This window comes from Branchiostoma floridae, chromosome 11, assembly GCF_000003815.2.
Source record: "Branchiostoma floridae strain S238N-H82 chromosome 11, Bfl_VNyyK, whole genome shotgun sequence".
Classification (NCBI taxonomy): domain Eukaryota; kingdom Metazoa; phylum Chordata; class Leptocardii; order Amphioxiformes; family Branchiostomatidae; genus Branchiostoma; species Branchiostoma floridae.
The window spans coordinates 110,232-130,007 of NC_049989.1; the positions used below are offsets into that span (position 1 = coordinate 110,232).

General features: G+C 41.4%; 1 protein-coding gene across 2 annotated transcripts; it reads right to left on the reverse strand.

Moving 5' to 3' along the window:
- Positions 1-5,723: 5,723 nt before the first annotated feature.
- Positions 5,724-10,897, reverse strand: LOC118426678. 2 transcript variants are annotated; one of them, XM_035836200.1, is made up of 3 exons: positions 10,601-10,897; positions 9,008-9,526; positions 5,724-6,793 (listed from the first exon to the last, which is right to left on the reverse strand). In XM_035836200.1, the coding sequence occupies exons 2-3, from the start codon at positions 9,516-9,518 to the stop codon at positions 5,811-5,813; spliced, it is 1,494 nt and encodes a 497-aa protein (XP_035692093.1). In that variant the 5' UTR covers positions 9,519-9,526; positions 10,601-10,897; the 3' UTR covers positions 5,724-5,810. The 2 variants fall into 2 exon arrangements, with proteins under 2 accessions (XP_035692093.1, XP_035692092.1); XM_035836199.1 differs by having other exon boundaries at positions 8,990-9,526.
- Positions 10,898-19,776: the final 8,879 nt, after the last annotated feature.

Genomic DNA, 19,776 nt, shown 5'->3' on the forward strand with positions numbered 1-19,776 from the left:
CAACAGAGTGCAGTGGTAAGAAGACGTTTATAACATGTTCACAGAAAGCCTTCTTAAAAAAGGGACCAGCCTTTTTGGGTGTAGCGTAGCGTTCATGTAAGCCATCACAAAATCGCCGTCAAATGCAGCCAGAGGTGCGGGACAACTTCGGGCCCAATGCCTATTCTCGTAATAGCAATAGTAGCACGAAATTGATGGCAAACAGCGCGTAAAAACTTGGCACAGTCTTCGTGTAAGCCAGTCATGATGCAGAACTGGGACGGGCTACGGCAAACGCAACACTCCTGTACGGGGCGTGATAGCGGTGTACCGAAAGTGCGAAAAGGAACGAAAAGGAGCGAAAAGGAACGAAAAGGAACGAAAAGGAATGAAAAGGAGCGAAAAGGAGCGAAAAGGAACGAAAAGGAACGAAAAGGAGCGAAAAGGAACGAAAAGGAAAGTACCGAAAGTGCGAAAAGGAACGAAAAGGAAAGTAACGAAAGTGCGAAAAGGAACGAAAAGGAACGAAAACATTGGATAGGAACGAAAAGGAACGAAAAGGAAAGTACTGAAAGTGCGAAAAGGAACGAAAAGGAACGAAGCATGAAGCAAAGTGAAATAAAATCGATGGGAATATAAGGTAACGGTACTGTGATCGGCAAATGCATTTGACACGGACTTTATTTTTGTATTTTGTGGCTTGTTCCACGAAATTCCTAGAGCTCCAATGGTTCAACGGCGAACCGGCGGGAAAGTGCACGCGTGGAAATGGCTAAATACAAATCAAGGGGGGGGTTGAAAGCCGCTGAGTAGCGCGCTAGAAAAACGTTTGACGGGTTAGGTTATTTTTCTACGGTCCCCAAAATGTCACAAAGTCGTTTTCTAGTGGTCCCGGCCTAAATTATAAGTGGCCCCGGGCAATCGGGACACCGGGTTGATTTCAATTTGAGACCTGGTTCCAAAGACTTTTTCTGCCGAACCTGCACGGGAGACGTGAGTCGCCCGCCAGATCTCTCCGTAGTTTCCTAATATCCTTTGCACAAATTCCTCACGTTGGCCATTTCTTCCCGCAAAATGATTAATACTCATGGTACAACGTGAAGAAAACTCCTTGGTACAATGTATACATGTCTATCCTTTCACAGCTTTTCTTTTGTCGTGAACGAGCAAGAATATATGTCTCCAGTCTCCAGAAAACCATATTGTGAGCCCTGTTGAAGGGAGCTGTCATGCTCGTGGGGCAGCAGTTTATTAGCATATCCTTCATGACCGGACTTCTATTAGACGTAAACAATCGCAGGTCATTTGCATGCGGCGCTCCCATCTTGGGAGAACAGAAGCCACCCAAATACAATAACAACGCTACAATCTTGCCTCATTCTGAAAATGTATATTAATCGATATTTATCCATCACCCACCAGTAACTGAATTTTAGTCCTTACTTTCTTATCTCAGTTATGTTTCCTTGTATTTCGCTGATCTTCAAAGAATAACTTAGCCACACAAACACAACAGCCTAAAACAGCGCCGTAAAAATTTGATATTGCCAAATTCTGAGTAAAATAAAACACGTTTCATAGGCTTCTAACGCCCGCAGTACCGGTTCCGCAGGAACGTTTGTTTCTTTTCGTTCCTTTTCGTTCCTTTTCGCACTTTCCTTTTCGTTCCTTTTCGTTCCTTTTCATTCCTTTTCGTTCCTTTTCGTTCCTTTTCGTTCCTTTTCGCACTTTCGGTAGACCCCGTGATACCTAGTTGTACGCTGTGGTAAGGTGTGTTTATGCGGTAAAACAGGATTAAGACGGGCTGGGCTACGGCAAACGCAACACTCCTATGCGGAGTGTGTTAGCTAGGGTGTGGTAGCCAGTGATTAATGAAATCAAATTCAGTTGTATGGACTGAGACGGGCTACGGCAAATGCAACACTCCTCTGCGGGACGTGGTAGCTAGTGGTCCGCTGTGGTAAGGTGTGGTTGTGCGGTAAAACATGACTGATAAAGGTTACGGCAAATGCAACACTCCTCTACGGGCGTGGTAGATAGTGGTCCGCTGTGGTAAGGTGTGGTTGTGTGGTAAAACAGGACTGAGACGGGCTAGAGCAAACGGCACACTCCTATACGGGGTGTGGTAGCTAGTGGTCCGCTGTGGTAAGGTGTGGTTGTGCGGTAAAACAGGACTGATACGGGCTACGGCAAATGCAACACTCCTCTGCGGGCCGTGGAAGCTAGTGGTCCGCTGTGGTAAGCTGCTGTTCTGCGGTAAAAGCGGAATATCGTGGCGAAGACTTGTTTCATTTGGGCCTGTGGCGCTCTATCCCCGCTCTTCTCAACTTCTCCATCCCTGTTAAAGATCTAGAGCGCACGTTGGGGGGTTGAATTTCTGCTATCTACTTCGTGGTATAGCCTGGTTACCATATCATCGGGAGCCTGTTCCCATCTTTACGGTGATGAGAGCGGGCCCGCCCGTCCAGCTGCTAAGCGCACGCCGGGGTAGTTTTCTACGGGCTTGGAGTCAGTTACCACGCTCCCGGCAGCGGAAACTCTTAAAGCCGGCTAAAAACATCCAGCGGCGAAATCTTAAAAGGGCAGACAGAAACAAGTCGATCTGGCTCACGTAAAGTGGCCAAATCCCCCAGATCTTTAACAGGGGTAATAGTTTTCAATATGAAGATATTGTCTGCTGTTCTGTGATTTTTCCTGCATACTGTTAGATTTGGCTTTGATACTTCCTTTTCTCCAAGACCAAGTTGAGAATCTTTTGTTTAGGATGGAACTAAATAATTTCCCAGACAGATGGAAATTGCAATATCCCGATACTTAGTTTGGTCGTCTGTTCTTCCTGATTTATGGTTATTTATGTATTGGGACAATGTACTAGAGTCTAGTCGCTTGTAAACCATCACCAGTCTTGTGGAAATATTTTTGTACAAAAAAATACCCCAAAAAATCATTTTGAAGACGTTCATGCCAAACATTATACATGGGACATTTGAATAAATAACTAGTGCAATCATTTACGAAAACTTAGGTCATTTGGTTGTAAAACCAGTGTACAGGAGCAGAGTGTCATTTTTGGTCAATAAATGACCGTAAAATAGCAAAATTGAGCAACTTGTTGTATTATATGCCAAAAGTGTTTAGTGAATCCATGTGCAGGGCAGGTCTCAGCTCAATTGGTTGTAAAACCAGGGTACAGGAGCAAAAAATGGCAAAAGATGGCAAAATTAAGCATTTTGTTGTACCATATGCCAAAACTGTTATTGAATCTATGTTTGCAAATGATCAAGGCACATCTGTGCCAAAATTCAGGTCATTCGGTTGTAAGAAGAATACCAGGGCACAGGGTTCCAACATGTACAGTTTTCGTAAAAAAATGACCAAAATAACTATTCAAAAATCATTTTAGGGGCAGATATGAAAACAAATAATAGATAAAAAATGTGGCGGTATTGGCCCATTCTACTCTTTTGCCAAATTTCAAGTCATTCGGTCCAGAAAAGACGGAGATAACGCGTTTTGAAGATTTGATAGGAGAAAGAAGAAACATTACGAATACAATAAATTTCACTATACCTATGGTATGGCTGACATATAATAATATAACCTACAGCTGCAAAACATGTATCAAAACGGAGATGCTTACCGTCACAACTAAAACCATTCCCATTCAAGCTGTAGCCGGCCCCACAGGAACACAGGAACCCCCCGATGTCGTTCGTACAATTTTGCTCACAGCCCCCGTTTGAAGAGGTACATTCATCCACGTCTGCATCATTAAATTGAACTATATGGTAGTATATGAAATATTGTTTTGCATGAAATAACAAACTTGATAGACTCGAACCCCTTACAAGATAGATATCTAATACTCTTGACAGAATAAGTTGCAGTTTAATGTGACAATTGCAATCTAGAAAAAGAAATTGAAAGATGATCATTCTCACAAAGGACAAAAATATTTCCCCTCCCACAATTCCAAATAACAAATATGCGTGCTTACCATTACAGGTAAATCCGTCGCTATCCAGACTATATCCATTTTGACAGGAGCATTGGAAACTTCTGATAAGATTTTTGCAAGTGTGATCACATCCACCATTCACATTGCAGCATTCGTCAACGTCTGCATCAAAACAAGTCATGGGTATCATCGTCTACAGGCAGGTAAAGAAAATTAACCTGTACTGACTTTGCATTGAGGACAACAAGAAAAAACGAGAAGGGATATGATCCTTAATAACCATCATACAAACTTGCTTTTGATCAGCAAGAAGAAAATCATCAACATGTTTTCTCCTGTACAACTATTATCATCATATCGGCCTGCTTTTCCAATCATTTGTCTTTCATTATGTTTTTTAACACTGATTCAACCATCCTGCAAGCATTGGCAAATCCATCTACATTGTGTTCTTTAAAAAATGTATGAGATAAATTCACCGTCGCAGAAAAATCCATTGGCGTTCAAATTATAGCCAGACCCACAGGAACAGTATACGAGGGGCGTGCAATTAGTAATGGTCCTGACCCATTTCCCATAGCAGGAGATTAATGAAACTTGGCACAGTTATTAGTCTTTTCGTTTCACGAAAATGTATTTATGCCTACCTTATCGGCCATTAAACATCAACATAAGACCCATAATCACTCCACGCTATCTTTTGGTGCGAGTACTAGAACTTTAATTGACTGGCATGAAAAATAAAACATGACAAATACATACTATGTTCAGATTCGAAATGAAAAAATCATTGCTCAAATTGTTACACCTGACATATACCATCTTTTCACTCATTTTGTTTCTTAAAATATTTTTAACATACTAGAAATATCCTAATCTACAATTTGTCACAATTTTTTCTACCCGCCAGTACAAACGTTCTAGTTATGCTAGGATAGTAATAGTAAGATAACTTGGTAACATTTTGCGAAATAACCGAGTAAAGGTAGCTTGAAACATCAAAGCTATAACAATAGGAAGTACAAACGTTCTAGTTATACTACAATAACAATGAACTTGGTAAGATCTTGCGATATAAAAGAGTATAGTAGCCTGAACAAAACATCAGCGCTTAATCCCCATAGGAAGTATAAACGTTCTAGTTATACTGCCGTAACAATGGACTTGGTAAGATCTTGTGATATAGCAGAGTATCGTATCTTGAACAAATTATAACGCTATAACCATAGGAAGTACAAACGTTCTAGTTGTACTGCCTTAACAACAAACGAGGTAAGATCTTACAATATAATTGAGTATTGTATCTTGAACAAAATTCAACACTGTAACCATATGTAGTTCTAGTTGTACTATCGAACCATGAGCTTGGTAATACCTTGCGATATAACGGATTATCCTAGTTTGAAAACAACAAAACTATGGGCATACATGCCTAATAATCTTCTTTAGTTGAGGTGTATCTAGCAACGACTATTTACTAACAGAATATTAAAGTAAATATCCTTATGGCAGGTTCCCATGTTGCAACACATATTGCAATAACCATTAATTATGTAGAACCTACAGGGCAGCACACCACAGTACTATTACAAAATTAACATAACTTGGGAATTGCCATACAAGGAACTAAGAACTTACTTCGTTATCTCTTAACATAGCAAGCAACTCGAGAAATTAATACACAACTCGTATTCCTAAGCAAACTTATAGACTAGTGCCACTATCCTTAAAGCAAGCACCTAACATAGCAACACATTTTTGTACATGTCGGGCATGTAGAAAAACAGGGCAACTCACCACTGTAATATTAGTCTCGCGTATACCCTAACATCAATCAACGAACTCATACCCAATCGACTCCGCCCTCATTCTTTTAAATGCGTATATATTTCTTAAACGCATCAGATGACCATCTTCCCAGGCGTTGTATGGTGTCATCGGGAACACCTTGTATTGCAGCTTGAGTTGCTGCCCCAATACGGAAAGAATGTGACGTATATTTGTGCGGGTCTAGATTGGCTTGTACTACGCAAGCCTTGAGGACTTTGGTAAAGTGATCACTACTGACTGGAGAACCATTTGAGCTGGTGAAAAGGCATCCCGATTTACCCCCACGCCTCAGGAGAAAACGCTCAAGGCTGCTCACTGGGCAGTACTTACAGCCCGGCTGTGCTATCATGGAAAGGGTCGCTGGAGTAGACGTCTTGCTATGCTTATATGTCTTGAATTGAACTTTGATATATGAAGTTGCTCCACTTTGATCTGGTACTGCAGTAATATCATCCAGGTTCAAAGTGTGTTGAGAGGTGTTAGTTATTGTGACTTCTCCTAATCGCGCAAAAGAATAATACATGAACAAAAACATTGCTTCGAAAAGGCACTGATCATAATCCCTATTCACAATGTGCGGTACAATGTCACTCAATTTCTGGAGGATTGTGGGTGTTATGGGCAGCCTACTATCCGGGACATGGTGTTTCTGAATTGAATGCACCAGTTTTCGAATGAGGAACGTCGAAGTAGGATCTGGGAGATTGTGAAGCTTGTGCATGAAGCTTATGGCCGAGAGCTTAGACGTTATTGAGGATGGAGCGAACCCTTCTTGGTGCAAAAAAGTAGCAAACTGGCCTATAAGCATTTCAGGAATAGGCAAGTGTACCAAAAGCTGACCATGAACTGATAAGGTGAAACGACGAAAATGTTGCCATGCCAAACGATAAGCAGTTACCGTAGCTGGGGCCAAAGAACAAAACAACAATTTGTTTACATCATGATTAAGTTGCTCGGCTGTAGAGATGGTGGAATGTGCGTTGGAAACTGATTCATATGAGGGAACCTCCGTCGAAACGTGTCGATCTGAAAACGAGATAAACAGTCAGCCATTTCGTTCCTTTTCCCAGGGATATGCACTGCCTTACATAATATGTTCCTTTGCAAACTGATCAAGACAAAATTGCGTACCAATGGCATGATTAAAGGGTTCCTGGAAGTCTGTCTGTTAATGATATACACTAAGGCTTGATTGTCTGTGTGTAGCATGATACTACGATTTGACCATTCTTGTCCCCAAATATGGAGAGCCAGGACGATGGGATAAAACTCCAAAATAGTAATATTCGTGGATCTCATCTCCTGTGGCCATGCTCCATAAAACCATGCAGTTCCATACGTCGCACCATAACCCAACGATCCAGCCGCATCAGTATATAAATTCAAGTTTGTGTCATGTAAAAAATGCTCATCAATGAAAAAAGACTTGCCGTTGAAATGTTCTAGGAATTGCTTCCACATACGTAAATCCTGCCGTACCCCTATGTCAATATTTATCAGAGTGTCTCCAGGCTGCTTTGCTTTAGTTAAATCTATGAGACGCCTCAAAAAGGCCCGGCCCGGAGAAACTACCTGGCAAACATGGTTTAGTAATCCTATCAATGATTGAATTTGTTTCAGGGAAGCTGATGAAAAAAGTAGGAATTCTTGAATGGTAACCTTACATTTCTGCAGTTTGTCAAGGGGCAGACGTGCCTCCATTTTAATTGTGTCTAATTCAATACCCAGAAAGGTCATTGTTGTATCAGGGTGAAAAGTTTTTTCCTCTGCTAAAGGGACCCCAACCTCCTGACACATATTACTGAATAACTCAAGATCCCGTTCGCAGGATGAGTAAGTGCTATTAGCAAAGAGGACATCATCTACGATATGAGTGGGATAACGTATATTCAGCTTCCTTACTGCTATCCATTCGAGTGCAGTGCTAACTGCTTCAAAAATGGCACAAGATGTAGAACATCCCATTGGCAAACACCTATCGTAGTAATAACCATCGTTAAGGTAAAACCCCAATAGGTGATGATCATTTGGGTGCACAGGAATTATACGAAAGGCGGATTGAATATCAGTCTTTGCTAGAAAACAACCCGGGCCTAGCGTTTTGATATGTTTGATAGCCGAATCAATGTTAGCATAAGAAACCGAAGAAAATTCCCTTGGTATTCCCTCTTTTACTGCGTTGCCAATCGGGTGAGATAAATCATGTATAATCCCGTACTTACCAGGAGTCTTTTTTGGCACCGCATAAATTGGGGATAAGAAAAGGTTATGAAAAGGTGCTGTCTTGAACGGTCCTGCAATTTTTCCTGTCTCCAGTTCAGATTGAATTCTTTCCTGAATGATTGGGAATTGTGACGAACTGGGCAAGCTTACCTTTTGTTTTGAACGGAATCTTGGACCAAAATAATCTAAGGGAAAACCAACAGAAAAACCGTGAATTAAATAGTCTTTCTCCTGTTCTGTATATCCATCTAGAAAAAAGGCTAGTTTGTTAACGTTTACGGGGGTTGGTATTCCTGTTCTGGCTATTACGCGGGCAGTTGAAGTTTTTGTGTGCTCCTGAGCATGTTGGGCATGCGTGCTTGTATGGGCAACTTGCCGCGAAGCAGTTTGATGCAGCTGAATGGTATCGAAAGCAATAGCCCAACGGTAGACTGTTATTGCTTTGCTGTTGATTGGGTTTTGTTGTGAAAGAAGTTGGTTTGACATGACTGAATGCGTCCACATACAGCTGCATGTTCGGGACATCCCATGGGGTACTTGGGGATGCGTGCCTAAGCTGCCTAAAGAGAGCATCATACCTACTCCATTGTGCGCCCCGCTCTGCCAAGGAGCGAATCAAGTGCGCATATGCGATCAGCTGAGGACTTCGCGCTAAGTGCTTTTGAATATATATGTAATGGTAAATAGAGAAAGCCATGGACCACTGTGATAAGGTGAGCGATTGCTTTGCCCTATCTTCCGCACTGTTAGCCAGCGTCAATGTGGGAGATCCCGCTAGAGTATCAAGGTTAACTGTGAATTGTTGACGAGGTCGTGCGTTAGGCAACAGCTGTTTGAGCTCAACGAATTTATCCTGCCAGATCTTATCCTTAATTCCATCAGATATACCCGTGTCTAACGGGAGGTGAACACCTGCTTCTAGTAAGCGGGTACCCATATCCTGATTGGCCAAGAGATCACCCAGTACTGACGCTGACCGAACCTGAGCGGAATTGTTACCTGCATAAGAGCTGATACCTGTACTCATAATGCTAGATGCTAGAGTAGCACCAAGTCCATCAGTCCGTGTAGGCAGGAGGGCTGGTGGTTGCAATCCGAATACAGAGTTTGTTGAGTATATGGGAATCGTGCTCGACGTAGTGGCTGTTAATGTTGACGTGACTTGTTGTAGTAGTCCTTGATTCGCCGCACTTGTAACGCTGGGTGAGCCTGCTGGTAGCACACCTAGCAGGCCAGTGCTGCTCACTGTTGTTGTTACAGTTGTGCTGACTGCTGATGTGTGAGGGACATTGTCCGCGTCCAGCTTATCTGCTAATCTAGTTGTTATCTTCTGGAGGTCATTCAACTGTTGCTGAAGCGACTTCAATGACAGTTTTTGTGGAGGGAGTCTAGGTGGTGCAGGGGGGGCAGTCCCACTGTCGGTCGTTGCTCTTGTATTAGGTCTCCTCCCATTGTTGTTTCCTGGGTGAGGGTTGTCTGTCACTCCCTGGTTCCCTTTCCTCTTTTTAGATCTTTCAGATGGTGGCATCGCTAATACTCCGAGCAGAATAATAATCAATCATTAAAAGAAATGCAAAATATATAGAAATTTCCTTGGACCAAGAGGCCATATAACCAGTGTATCTCTACAAAAATATGCGCTCGCGATACTATATATCAATAAATTCAATATAAATACTATAATCACATTAATAATAGTATAAATATTTCAGCTTAAGGTATAAATTGTTGAAACAATGATCCAGCTTAGATGTTAATAATACAAACATAACTTTACTCACTGGAATCCTTAGGCAGCTTACCATCAAGGATCCTTTCTGCCTTAGTGGCGGACTCTCACAACTCAATTATGACAAATCAAGGTAAGCACAGAACTACCAAAAAGGAAGTATGTCAACCTTCCTCCATGCACTGCAACACCCTAGATCCCTAACACTCAACAAGTCCACCCACCTTTGGGTCATGCTTCCTCTTAGGGAATTAAAATAATGAGAAAGACTGTGCGACAAAGTCACAACACCAAAATTAACCTGTGTTAACCCTCCTAGCAGGTCTAACAGGTAAAAATGTATACATAGACCCATAGTCACATCATCAGCATTAACCTGTGTTAACCCTCCTAGCGGGTCTAACAGGGAAAATATGTAGACATAATCTCATCACCAAAATTAACCTGCGTTAACCCTACTAGCGGGTCCAACAGGCAAACTATGTAGACATAATCACATCATAAAAAATAACCTGTGTTAACCCTCCTAGCAGGTCTAACAGGTAAATATGTAAGATAATGGTCTGTATATCATACTGTCTCACAGCCAAGAATGTCAAATATCTCTCAAGCAAAATAATAATATTATAACTGTGTCAAATAATCACAGCCACCCTCCTATCAAATCATCCATGCCCAATATATCAGATAATAGTCTGTGAATCGCACCGAAATACAGCTAACAAGTCACACCATTGCACAAACTGGATCTAATGAACCTGATAAATACAGGGCAGCTTACCACTGTATTCTAAATTATCACGTGCACAAGAAAAATTAATAAATTCAATCCACCGCTTCCCCCTTTCCACAGGGCGTATCTAAAATACAGGGCAACTTACCACTGTAGTCCAAGCGACACCAGATGCCAGCCAGGGAAGGGTGGGAGGGCACAAAAGACACAAATACCAGTAATCTTCCTGACCAAACTGGTGTCCAAACTTCTCGATCTTAGGGGCGCTGTGAACTGGCTGAATTTTCGTATGCCAACCACATGGTTTTTCAGTGCGTTGATTGGCTAGAACGGAAACTTCTGCGAATGCTGATTGGCTGTTCTAAATAAACATTCAGTTTAGTGATTGACCCCTGTATCCCAAATCAGGAAACCCCTTGGGCCCTTACAAATTATATAAAGCCATACCAAAACCTACCAGGCCGTAACAAAACAAAATGACCGTCACGTCCGGCCTAAATTTTTATTTTCGTTTCACGAAGATGTATTTATGCCTACCTTATCGGCCATTAAACATCAACATAAGACCCATAATCACTCCACGCTATCTTTTGGTGCGAGTACTAGAACTTTAATTGACTGGCATGAAAAATAAAACATGACAAATACATACTATGTTCAGATTCGAAATGAAAAAATCATTGCTCAAATTGTTACACCTGACATATACCATCTTTTCACTCATTTTGTTTCTTAAAATATTTTTAACATACTAGAAATATCCTAATCTACAATTTGTCACAATTTTTTCTACCCACCAAGGGAGCGTTAGCGACAAAAAACCCCCCAAATCGAGCCAATAGGCGAATAAAAAAGGCCAGTAAGGTAGGCATAACACAAGGTAGGCATAAACAAATTATCTACAAGGGATGCAATCCAGTTCAAACATCACCTAAAAGGGGTTTTGGGTGTAATACCAAACAGACATAACAATATATCTACAAAGATACATCAATCCCTACAGGGTAACTTACCACAGTAGGGATCAAACGTTAATCTAAGATATTTTAGGGAGATGGGCAGTGATTGCACCCCGAACGCTCCTGTAATATAAACAATGGCCGTGATCTGAAAGGTGAAGTCCGTCGGGAGCAAAATACTGGGGACAGTGTCTGTCTGCCAGTTTTGCATGCCTCCACAAGTAGAGATCTTTAACCTCGCATGCCTCTTTCCTTAGATCAGTCAGATACTTGACCAGTCCTTCATTGTAATGTATATATGGAGGATCGAAGACCCTAGCCAACGGTTCCCCCAAAATGATAATACGTGCTCCCGTACGTACCTTGACCAGTGAAGCCACGTTTAAGACTCTCAAGGCAGTTACCTCGGACGAATAAGAAGAAGAATAACAACTCAGTATGTCATTACAGCCCAGCTCCAAGTAAACCAAATCTGAGTCTGGCAGGCAACCGCTCTGCGCTAAACCGCCGATTCTATCCACATTACCACCCGACACCCACTTCCAAGACACCTCGCAATCTTTTAACCATAAATCTTGACTGAAAGCTCGTGCGGCTGCGGTATGCCTTCTCTCGTGTACAAACCGCTCTAGTCTTCGGATGAAGGAGTGTCCTAGAATAAGGACTTTCCTTGTTGCGCTTGTACCTTCAGCCATGATAGAATTAGAAAAAAAAACACCGACTCCAAAGATTTTCACAACAGCAAAAGATAGCACAGCAGAAAAATCCAATCTACAGGGCAGCACACCACAGATAGAAAGTACAAATAGAAGAAAACTCACCGCAATACTAGGGCTGTTCTGAGAGTCACCACACTAAAAAGACAGTGCACAAAAGACACAAATACCAGTAATCTTCCTGACCAAACTGGTGTCCAAACTTCTCGATCTTAGGGGCGCTGTGAACTGGCTGAATTTTCGTATGCCAACCACATGGTTTTTCAGTGCGTTGATTGGCTAGAACGGAAACTTCTGCGAATGCTGATTGGCTGTTCTAAATAAACATTCAGTTTAGTGATTGACCCCTGTATCCCAAATCAGGAAACCCCTTGGGCCCTTACAAATTATATAAAGCCATACCAAAACCTACCAGGCCGTAACAAAACAAAATGACCGTCACGTCCGGCCTAAATTTTTATTTCTCTTCATAGGAATCACCCAGAGTTATGCATTTCTCCCATCGTTTGATGCAGCTCTGGACACCGATTTTGTAGGACACCCCAGGTTGGTCCTCCAACTGATGCCTCATCAATGGCACAAGAGGGACGACCAGGTCTGGGAGCTGTTTCCACAGACTTCCAGCCACGTTTGAATTCAGGATGCCAGCGTTTTACAAGGTCATATGATGGGGCATCATCACCATAAGTTTCATTTATTTCATCAAAAGTCTTCTTTGGTGTGCGTCCTTTCAAATACAAAAACCGGATCACTGCGCGACACTCAACTGGTTCCATTTCACACCTGGTCCATTTCGCACCTGACTAAGTTCAAACACCAGTAAATCAGAAACCACAATTAGTTCAGAGCTGTCTTTTGCAACATAACCCATAGAGATATGAATTATTACACATACAAAATTTCATTTAGATCAGACAACTGGAAGTGGGTCAGGACCATTACTTATTGCACGCCCCTCGTAAGCTACAGATGGTGTTGGTACAGGTCTGTGCACATCGACCGTTGGCAGCCCAGCATTCGTCCACATCTGGATTTCAAAAGAAACGGAGAAACATATATGTATCATTATGTTCACAGACAACATGTAGCTGCACGTGGGCACACTTTCATTTATCCTTGTGGTCTAGTTCTTTTAGCTTTCACATGGGGCAAGTTATGCTATTTGTAATTTACAGTATTAAAATTCCATAGCTAATCACCAGTCACAGGACAAAGCAAACACAATTCTCAAGTTGTAGGCAAAGGAACATATTATTAACAAAACATGTAAGTTGCCAAATGGGCATGTATCTTATCTCAATTATACTTTTCAATGCTATTCAATAAAAGAGATTCCAACCATCACAAGTGTGGCCATCGATGTTTAATATATAACCAGTTCCACAATGACAGAAGTAGCTCCCAATGATGTTGATACAGTTCTGCTGACAGCCGGCATTTCCAACGGAACATTTATCAATGTCTGCATTATGCAAACGAAAAAAAAAATGTTATAGATCCCTACAATGAGATGTTGAATATCTCCCCACCTAAACGTGGCTAAAGTCATTCTAAAACAAACAGAAAAGGACATTCAAGTCTAAAATGACCGATCAGCAAATTGGCTTATTTGAAGAAAGAATCAAATGGGACAAGCAACCAAAGCTCTAAATATATTTCATTATCTTAAAGTATGTGAATGGTTTATCTACATGGTCTCTTACCGTCACAGGAGTAGTTGTTAACATTTAAGGTGAACCCAGCTACACAGGTACACTGGAAGCTGCCCATTAGTTGGTACATACATGGTCACAGCCACCATTTGTAGCTGAACATTCATCCATGTCTGCACATAGACGACAAAATAAAGCACATACACGGTACTGTAGAATACTATTGAATAAAGGGTTTGCTTCTATCAGCTAGTGCCAGTATGCTGTATAGTGATTTTAAGGGGACTGCGTTGTCCTATTGGCTTCAATCTTATAGAAGAAGCTCGAGGCAAAGACACAAGTTACTTTTGAAAGTCTTTAGATGTCTTTCAGGTAAGCGTCATGGAAGATATTCTACACGAAATATTATGTTATTATCAAAGATGGTGTATTCAAAGGCCGATTCTTAACTTTAATATTTTTGACAGGATTCTTTTTGCGACAAATGGACATTCTTCAAGCTGGATTATTCCTTATCTATTGGATATCACCGTACAATTGCATGATGGGGCGTTACTGCTCCATGTCCGGTCTGCCTGGCAGGTAGAACTAGAATCTCGCTCCAGATCATATCCCGGGTTACACGTGAACTGTACCACGTCCTGGTAGAAGTTGGAACCGCTGGAATCACCATTTACAGGAGACGACATCACCGGGCATTGAACACCTGAAAATACATACAGGCTGCAGCTGTCTCCATGACAAAATACAATCTGGAAAAGGTTAGTGCCTAGACTACATAGATATATCTAACACTTAATACCGGATTCATCAAGGGAACTTTTGCCACTTGTGCATGCATGTTGGGACGTTCCCTGTCCATGTTCTGTCTGCTTGGCAGGTCAAGCTGGGAAGTCCAACAAGCTCGTATCCAGGATCGCATGAGAACGTCAACACGTCCTCGTAGTAATTGTTACCAGTCTTTCCACCGTTGTCAGGAGATGTCAGCAGGGGGCATTGTACTCCTGAAAATGGAGTAAAATATGTTTTAAAATGCCTTGCTGGAGAAAAATTAGTGTACCGTTGGCAATGTAAACAATGTCCTTCTGCTCATTGTCTCCGGGCAGTAACACTTCTGCTTCCCATCGCTAGGTGGTGCTGAACTGGGAGGCATTCGATCCCAACAAGCATCTGTTCAGATCAGAGGAATACCGAAAGTTTGTTGACAGTATTTGTATTGATTCAACCATTACGCCGAGTAGCGTCTTACCAAACTGGAAAAATTATTTGTGCATAGATAGGATCAATGTAAACAAACGATAGATTTTCCTACTGTTTTGACCCTTACGTGTACATATAAATACTACTTGAATTTCATTTTTTGTTGGCCATCAGTATTTTTTTCACAAACATCATAGTCTATTTCTTTCCTTTATCATGGTGTAACTGTTGGTTGTGTTTGACATGACATATCACCACTTGAATTTTTATATTATTTCTAGCATTGGTTCTGTTCGCAGTCTGTGTTCCAAGTATAACCATCATCATTTTTAGTAACTCTAAATTGATGTGTCTATCATACGTGTGCAGATTGGGACGATATCACTCAATGTAGCGTCAGCTTGGTATGTCACACTTGAGCTTCCAACAAGGTCATATCCAAGATTGCAGGCGTTTATTTGGCTTTTGTCAGACCAAACGTGCATTTCTGAGCCTGGCTTCCAGGATTCTTTCATAGACTTCGGAGGTATGGAGTGTCAGGACAATCCCCCTTTAGTTAGAACACTCTGTTTTTAATTATGTAGAGGTGATAAGATACATTTTTATTATATCAAAGTTGTACCTTATCACTAGCGCTACGACCTGTACTTAGCTTGTTTTGACACATTTGTACAGTAAAGGTCACTCATTCATTTATTAATACCCGGCTCGCACAATCAGTGGTTACAGGAGCGGAAATAGGCGCAAACCTCCTTGGTTTGACGCAAACCTACTTTGGGAAGATCATAACTAATACCGCGAGGGCTCTTATCGGCAATATTCTGATGAGACTCTCAGACTTGCAACTATATATTTTCAGACTGAGCATACCACTACAACAGTAGGGAACTGGATGCTGTTACCGTAGCAACAAGCTACCCACGCAATTTAGGTCTACATCATGAAGTACGTGAGTGTCGACATAAAGTTGAACCATACTTATGAATATGTATACATTCTACTAACTCCCAAACCTAACTCCACGTCTACAGACGTTGGGCAGGTCTACTTTAGTCATTTCCAGGGGAGGCAAGACAACGCCATGAGGCATCTCAATCAATACAGACATATTTTGTATTCCTCTACATGAAACCGACTTTCTTAAGTTCGTAAATGTTTCACCCAAGTACTTTATATCAAAGTTATTGTCAAATTGTCATTAGAAATTGCCCTCTTTTGAGAGCACAATGTTCAATGCCTAATTTGTTTATGCAATGTTTTAGACGCCTACACATATCATGTCTCGGCCCTATGTGAGTCTCATGATCAGTTCAGAATGTACTCTTGAGTGCGAACCTATTTCGGAATCTTTGCCGTAAGTACGAAATGTCTTCTTATCTTAACGGAGGTAGATTCTGTCACCTTGAAACAAATTTAGGAATCTCATGCCAATTTATAGGATACAAATTCATAGGATATTTATTCTTATGCGCTGTAGAAACACGTTCAAATTTACATGTTCTTTTTCCCTTCATGAGCGAATCAACGGTGCAAATTGTAGTAGAAGTAAAGTCGAAGTGTTTGATCTTCTGTAGGACCACAAATAAATTTACAAACCTATACCGTTGTTTCAAACAACAATGTTATCATGATCGCATCCAAACAGACGATGCTCCATTATTAAGTAAATGTTCTCGCTAGCCCATACTTCCACGCAAAAAAAATTGAACTTAATGATTAGACAACCTCAAGTTAGTCAAGAAACATGTAGCATGTTAGTCTGGAATGGATCGTTAAAAGTACTATAATTTAGAGCAACATGTCAGCTACACCCGCAGCCGGGACAACACGTACTTCAGATCTTAGAACTGATATATATTGTCTGGTTTCAGAAGGTGACTCGTGGGCTGCTTTATCTACATAGCAATTAATTGTTTTTGTCTGCCCGATGACGACATAGAGCTTTGTTTTCAGTAGGCGGAGAAACTCAGACTGTACAGCGCACATCACCATAGCCATACAGAATTCAAGTGCACGGCGCTCGCGATAATCAATGAAGTGAAAGTAAGAGAAGTCGAGTAACGAAAAGATTCTACACCTTAGAACAAGAACACAGAACTGGGGCTGATATGACTTTGAAATACCACATCCTTACATCACAACCTTAAGGTATCGTCAAGTCTCAGAGACATGGCCGAAGACTCCGACACCATGCCGAATGTCGTCAGAAAAGACTTCTTAAGCGACAGTACAACAAAACCAGGTACAGAAACTGTGCAACCTCCCGCCAGACAACCCGACGAAGGTTTCGAACTCCACATCCCTGATGAACAATTGTCTACCCAGAGCGATGCTGCAGCTGAGAACAGACAAGCCATCGATATCAGCCCTGGTGATTTTGACACGTACGCCATTGCCTACATATGCAAGGATCATAGTACTTACATGAAGAAGACTTTGGAATAGACTAAAACAGTAGCCACAATAGCATCGTCCAACAGTGGACACAATGACGACATGCACTTGGCAGGGTTTGGCTTATCCAAGAATGATTCTGTTACTTCAGTTTTCATCGAAAATGATAGTGCCGCGCACAGAGAAACCCGGGATCCAAACCTGATGAAGCATTTTCCAAACGAAGTTAATCCTAATCCGATGTACACACAAAGCACCATGGACATTACTCCTAACCCGATGTACACACAAAGCACCATGAACCCTTCTCCAAACGACATTAACCCTAACCCGATGTATCTGCAAAGCACTGTGGAGCCCTATGCTGTTAAATACCTTGAAGATATCGCTGACTCAGCTAACAATGATAGCGACACCTACATCCAACCATATGCTGTTGGATACCAGAAAGACGACGAACCTCCCATCGGGACATCCGACTGTGAGTCAGCAGCCTCAAGTAGCCTCAACAATGATGCCTTGACCAACCTTTCGAGCAATGGTACAAATCCTTCTGATCTTGTCGGTGAGGAAAGACAACATGTCCCGAATGCGCTTCATCCGGATCCAAATCCGATGTACGTGCCAAACGTTCAGCATCCTGCAGCTTGCGGTAAGATGCCTCTAACTTTCTAAGAATTTCGTTAATTTCCGTGCCACCTGATTTTAAAAAGCAGAACATGGCTCACACGAAGACAATCAATGAAACGGAAAATGTTTAAGTTTTGATCATTACTGATTTCGAGGCTTTTGACAAGGTTTGGATAGATGTTTTGTGTCTGAAGTTGAAATATGCTTGAATTTAGAAATATTACGGTGAAAAATCACAATGTACACTATGATTACAATTGAATTACACAGCTTAAGTATTCCACACAAATGAAAACAAATATTCACAGTATCCTTTCTTTGTGAAATGGTTAGTATGGCTGTGTCAGTATATTTCAGGTACTAGTAATCAGGCTGTTTTCAAATTTAGTTCTAGATAAGGTCCAACATCTATTATCATAATACCACCAAGTTTACAGCTAGTTCGCAAGCGATACTAATTTGACAAATGATCAACGCCTCATTTTTCCAGTTACATGTTGCTGGTAAAGCTTACATTTGCAATTTGTTTTCGGTATCTTTTTTGTCTCTCTTGTCGTGCTAAAAGCGTAATATCGTAATCGTAATACACCGCGGAATTACACGGAGAACGGGTGCGTGGTTGGGAGGGGGTTCAATAATACCGCCAGGAAAAACAAGGCACAATTAACTGCCACTATGTACCTTTATTCATCCTAAATTGTTCCTAATTTGCCTGTTAGTAATTGCACAAAACAAAAACTAGCATGAGCATACAGAAAGTCATGAGAAAATGGACGTATACTATCAAGAATTTTCATTTAATTTTGGTCCGTCACAACCGCTATGACGTAAAACTATACTGCTAGCGTAGCATTAAAGTGGCGGGAAAATTGCGGCGTACGTTCAATTTGACCCATTCAGCCGTAGATCCGGGCAACGGTTCTTCACACTTTTACACGAGTTGTAGGTCACCAACAGAAATTCGAGATTGCTGTTGAATCATGCTCGTCTTGTGCCGTGAGCACATGTGATTATTATCTACAAATCTTGCGATGAACGTGACAGTGTGTTCGTCCCACGACGAGCTCACCTGCCCCGAAAATGAACTGAAAACTTTTGGCCTTGTTGTCTTCGAATGCACTGTTACCGAAGCCTTTTTGAAAATGTGTGAAATACCTGGATGTCTGAAGTGTGCATACCTCGGAGATTATTGTTGCTGCGCTAATGGATCACTGAATATATATAAAAATTCATGTCATTTGGTGGTACAAGTATTACTGGCGGTGTTATGCCAATAGATGTTATATATCCAACTTTTGTAGAACTTCTAATATATCTTTTAAGATGGTTTTCCCGTCTCACCACCATACCCAATTGATTTGCTTTCAATTCAATCATAGCAATATGCACTTTTTCAGAATGTTCGCGCCTGGTGGTGTGCTCAGTTGTAACGTTCCTTGTGTCGTGCATCGTAGGCGGAGTCTTTCTCTGGTTATTTCTTAATATCAACCCACCAGAGGTATCGTCTGTCTCGATATGGCTATGTTGACCATTCATTACCTCCATGAAATGTCATGGAATGGAGGTTATATTTTCTGTTAGGTGTCTCTGTCTGTGTAGATGTTTACTCAAGAACGGCTGGATGGATTGGTTTCATACTTGTTGTGTTGGTGCGGTGTGATAAAAGCTTGAAACGATGAGATTTTGGAAGCCGTATCTGTCGTTATAATCGATGTAATAATGTCAGAAATCACCCCTATATTTAGATATATTGGTACAGGCATCGTGCTTTAT

Bases quoted from the DNA above. Each gene is read 5' to 3' on its own strand.
- LOC118426678 (XM_035836199.1), bottom strand. From the start codon at position 9,518: ATGCCACCATCTGAAAGATCTAAAAAGAGGAAAGGGAACCAGGGAGTG. The intron at 6,794-8,989 runs GTAACAATTCCG...TCTCGTTTTCAG, and splicing joins AGGTATCAGCTCTTATGCAG to ATCGACACGTTTCGACGGAG.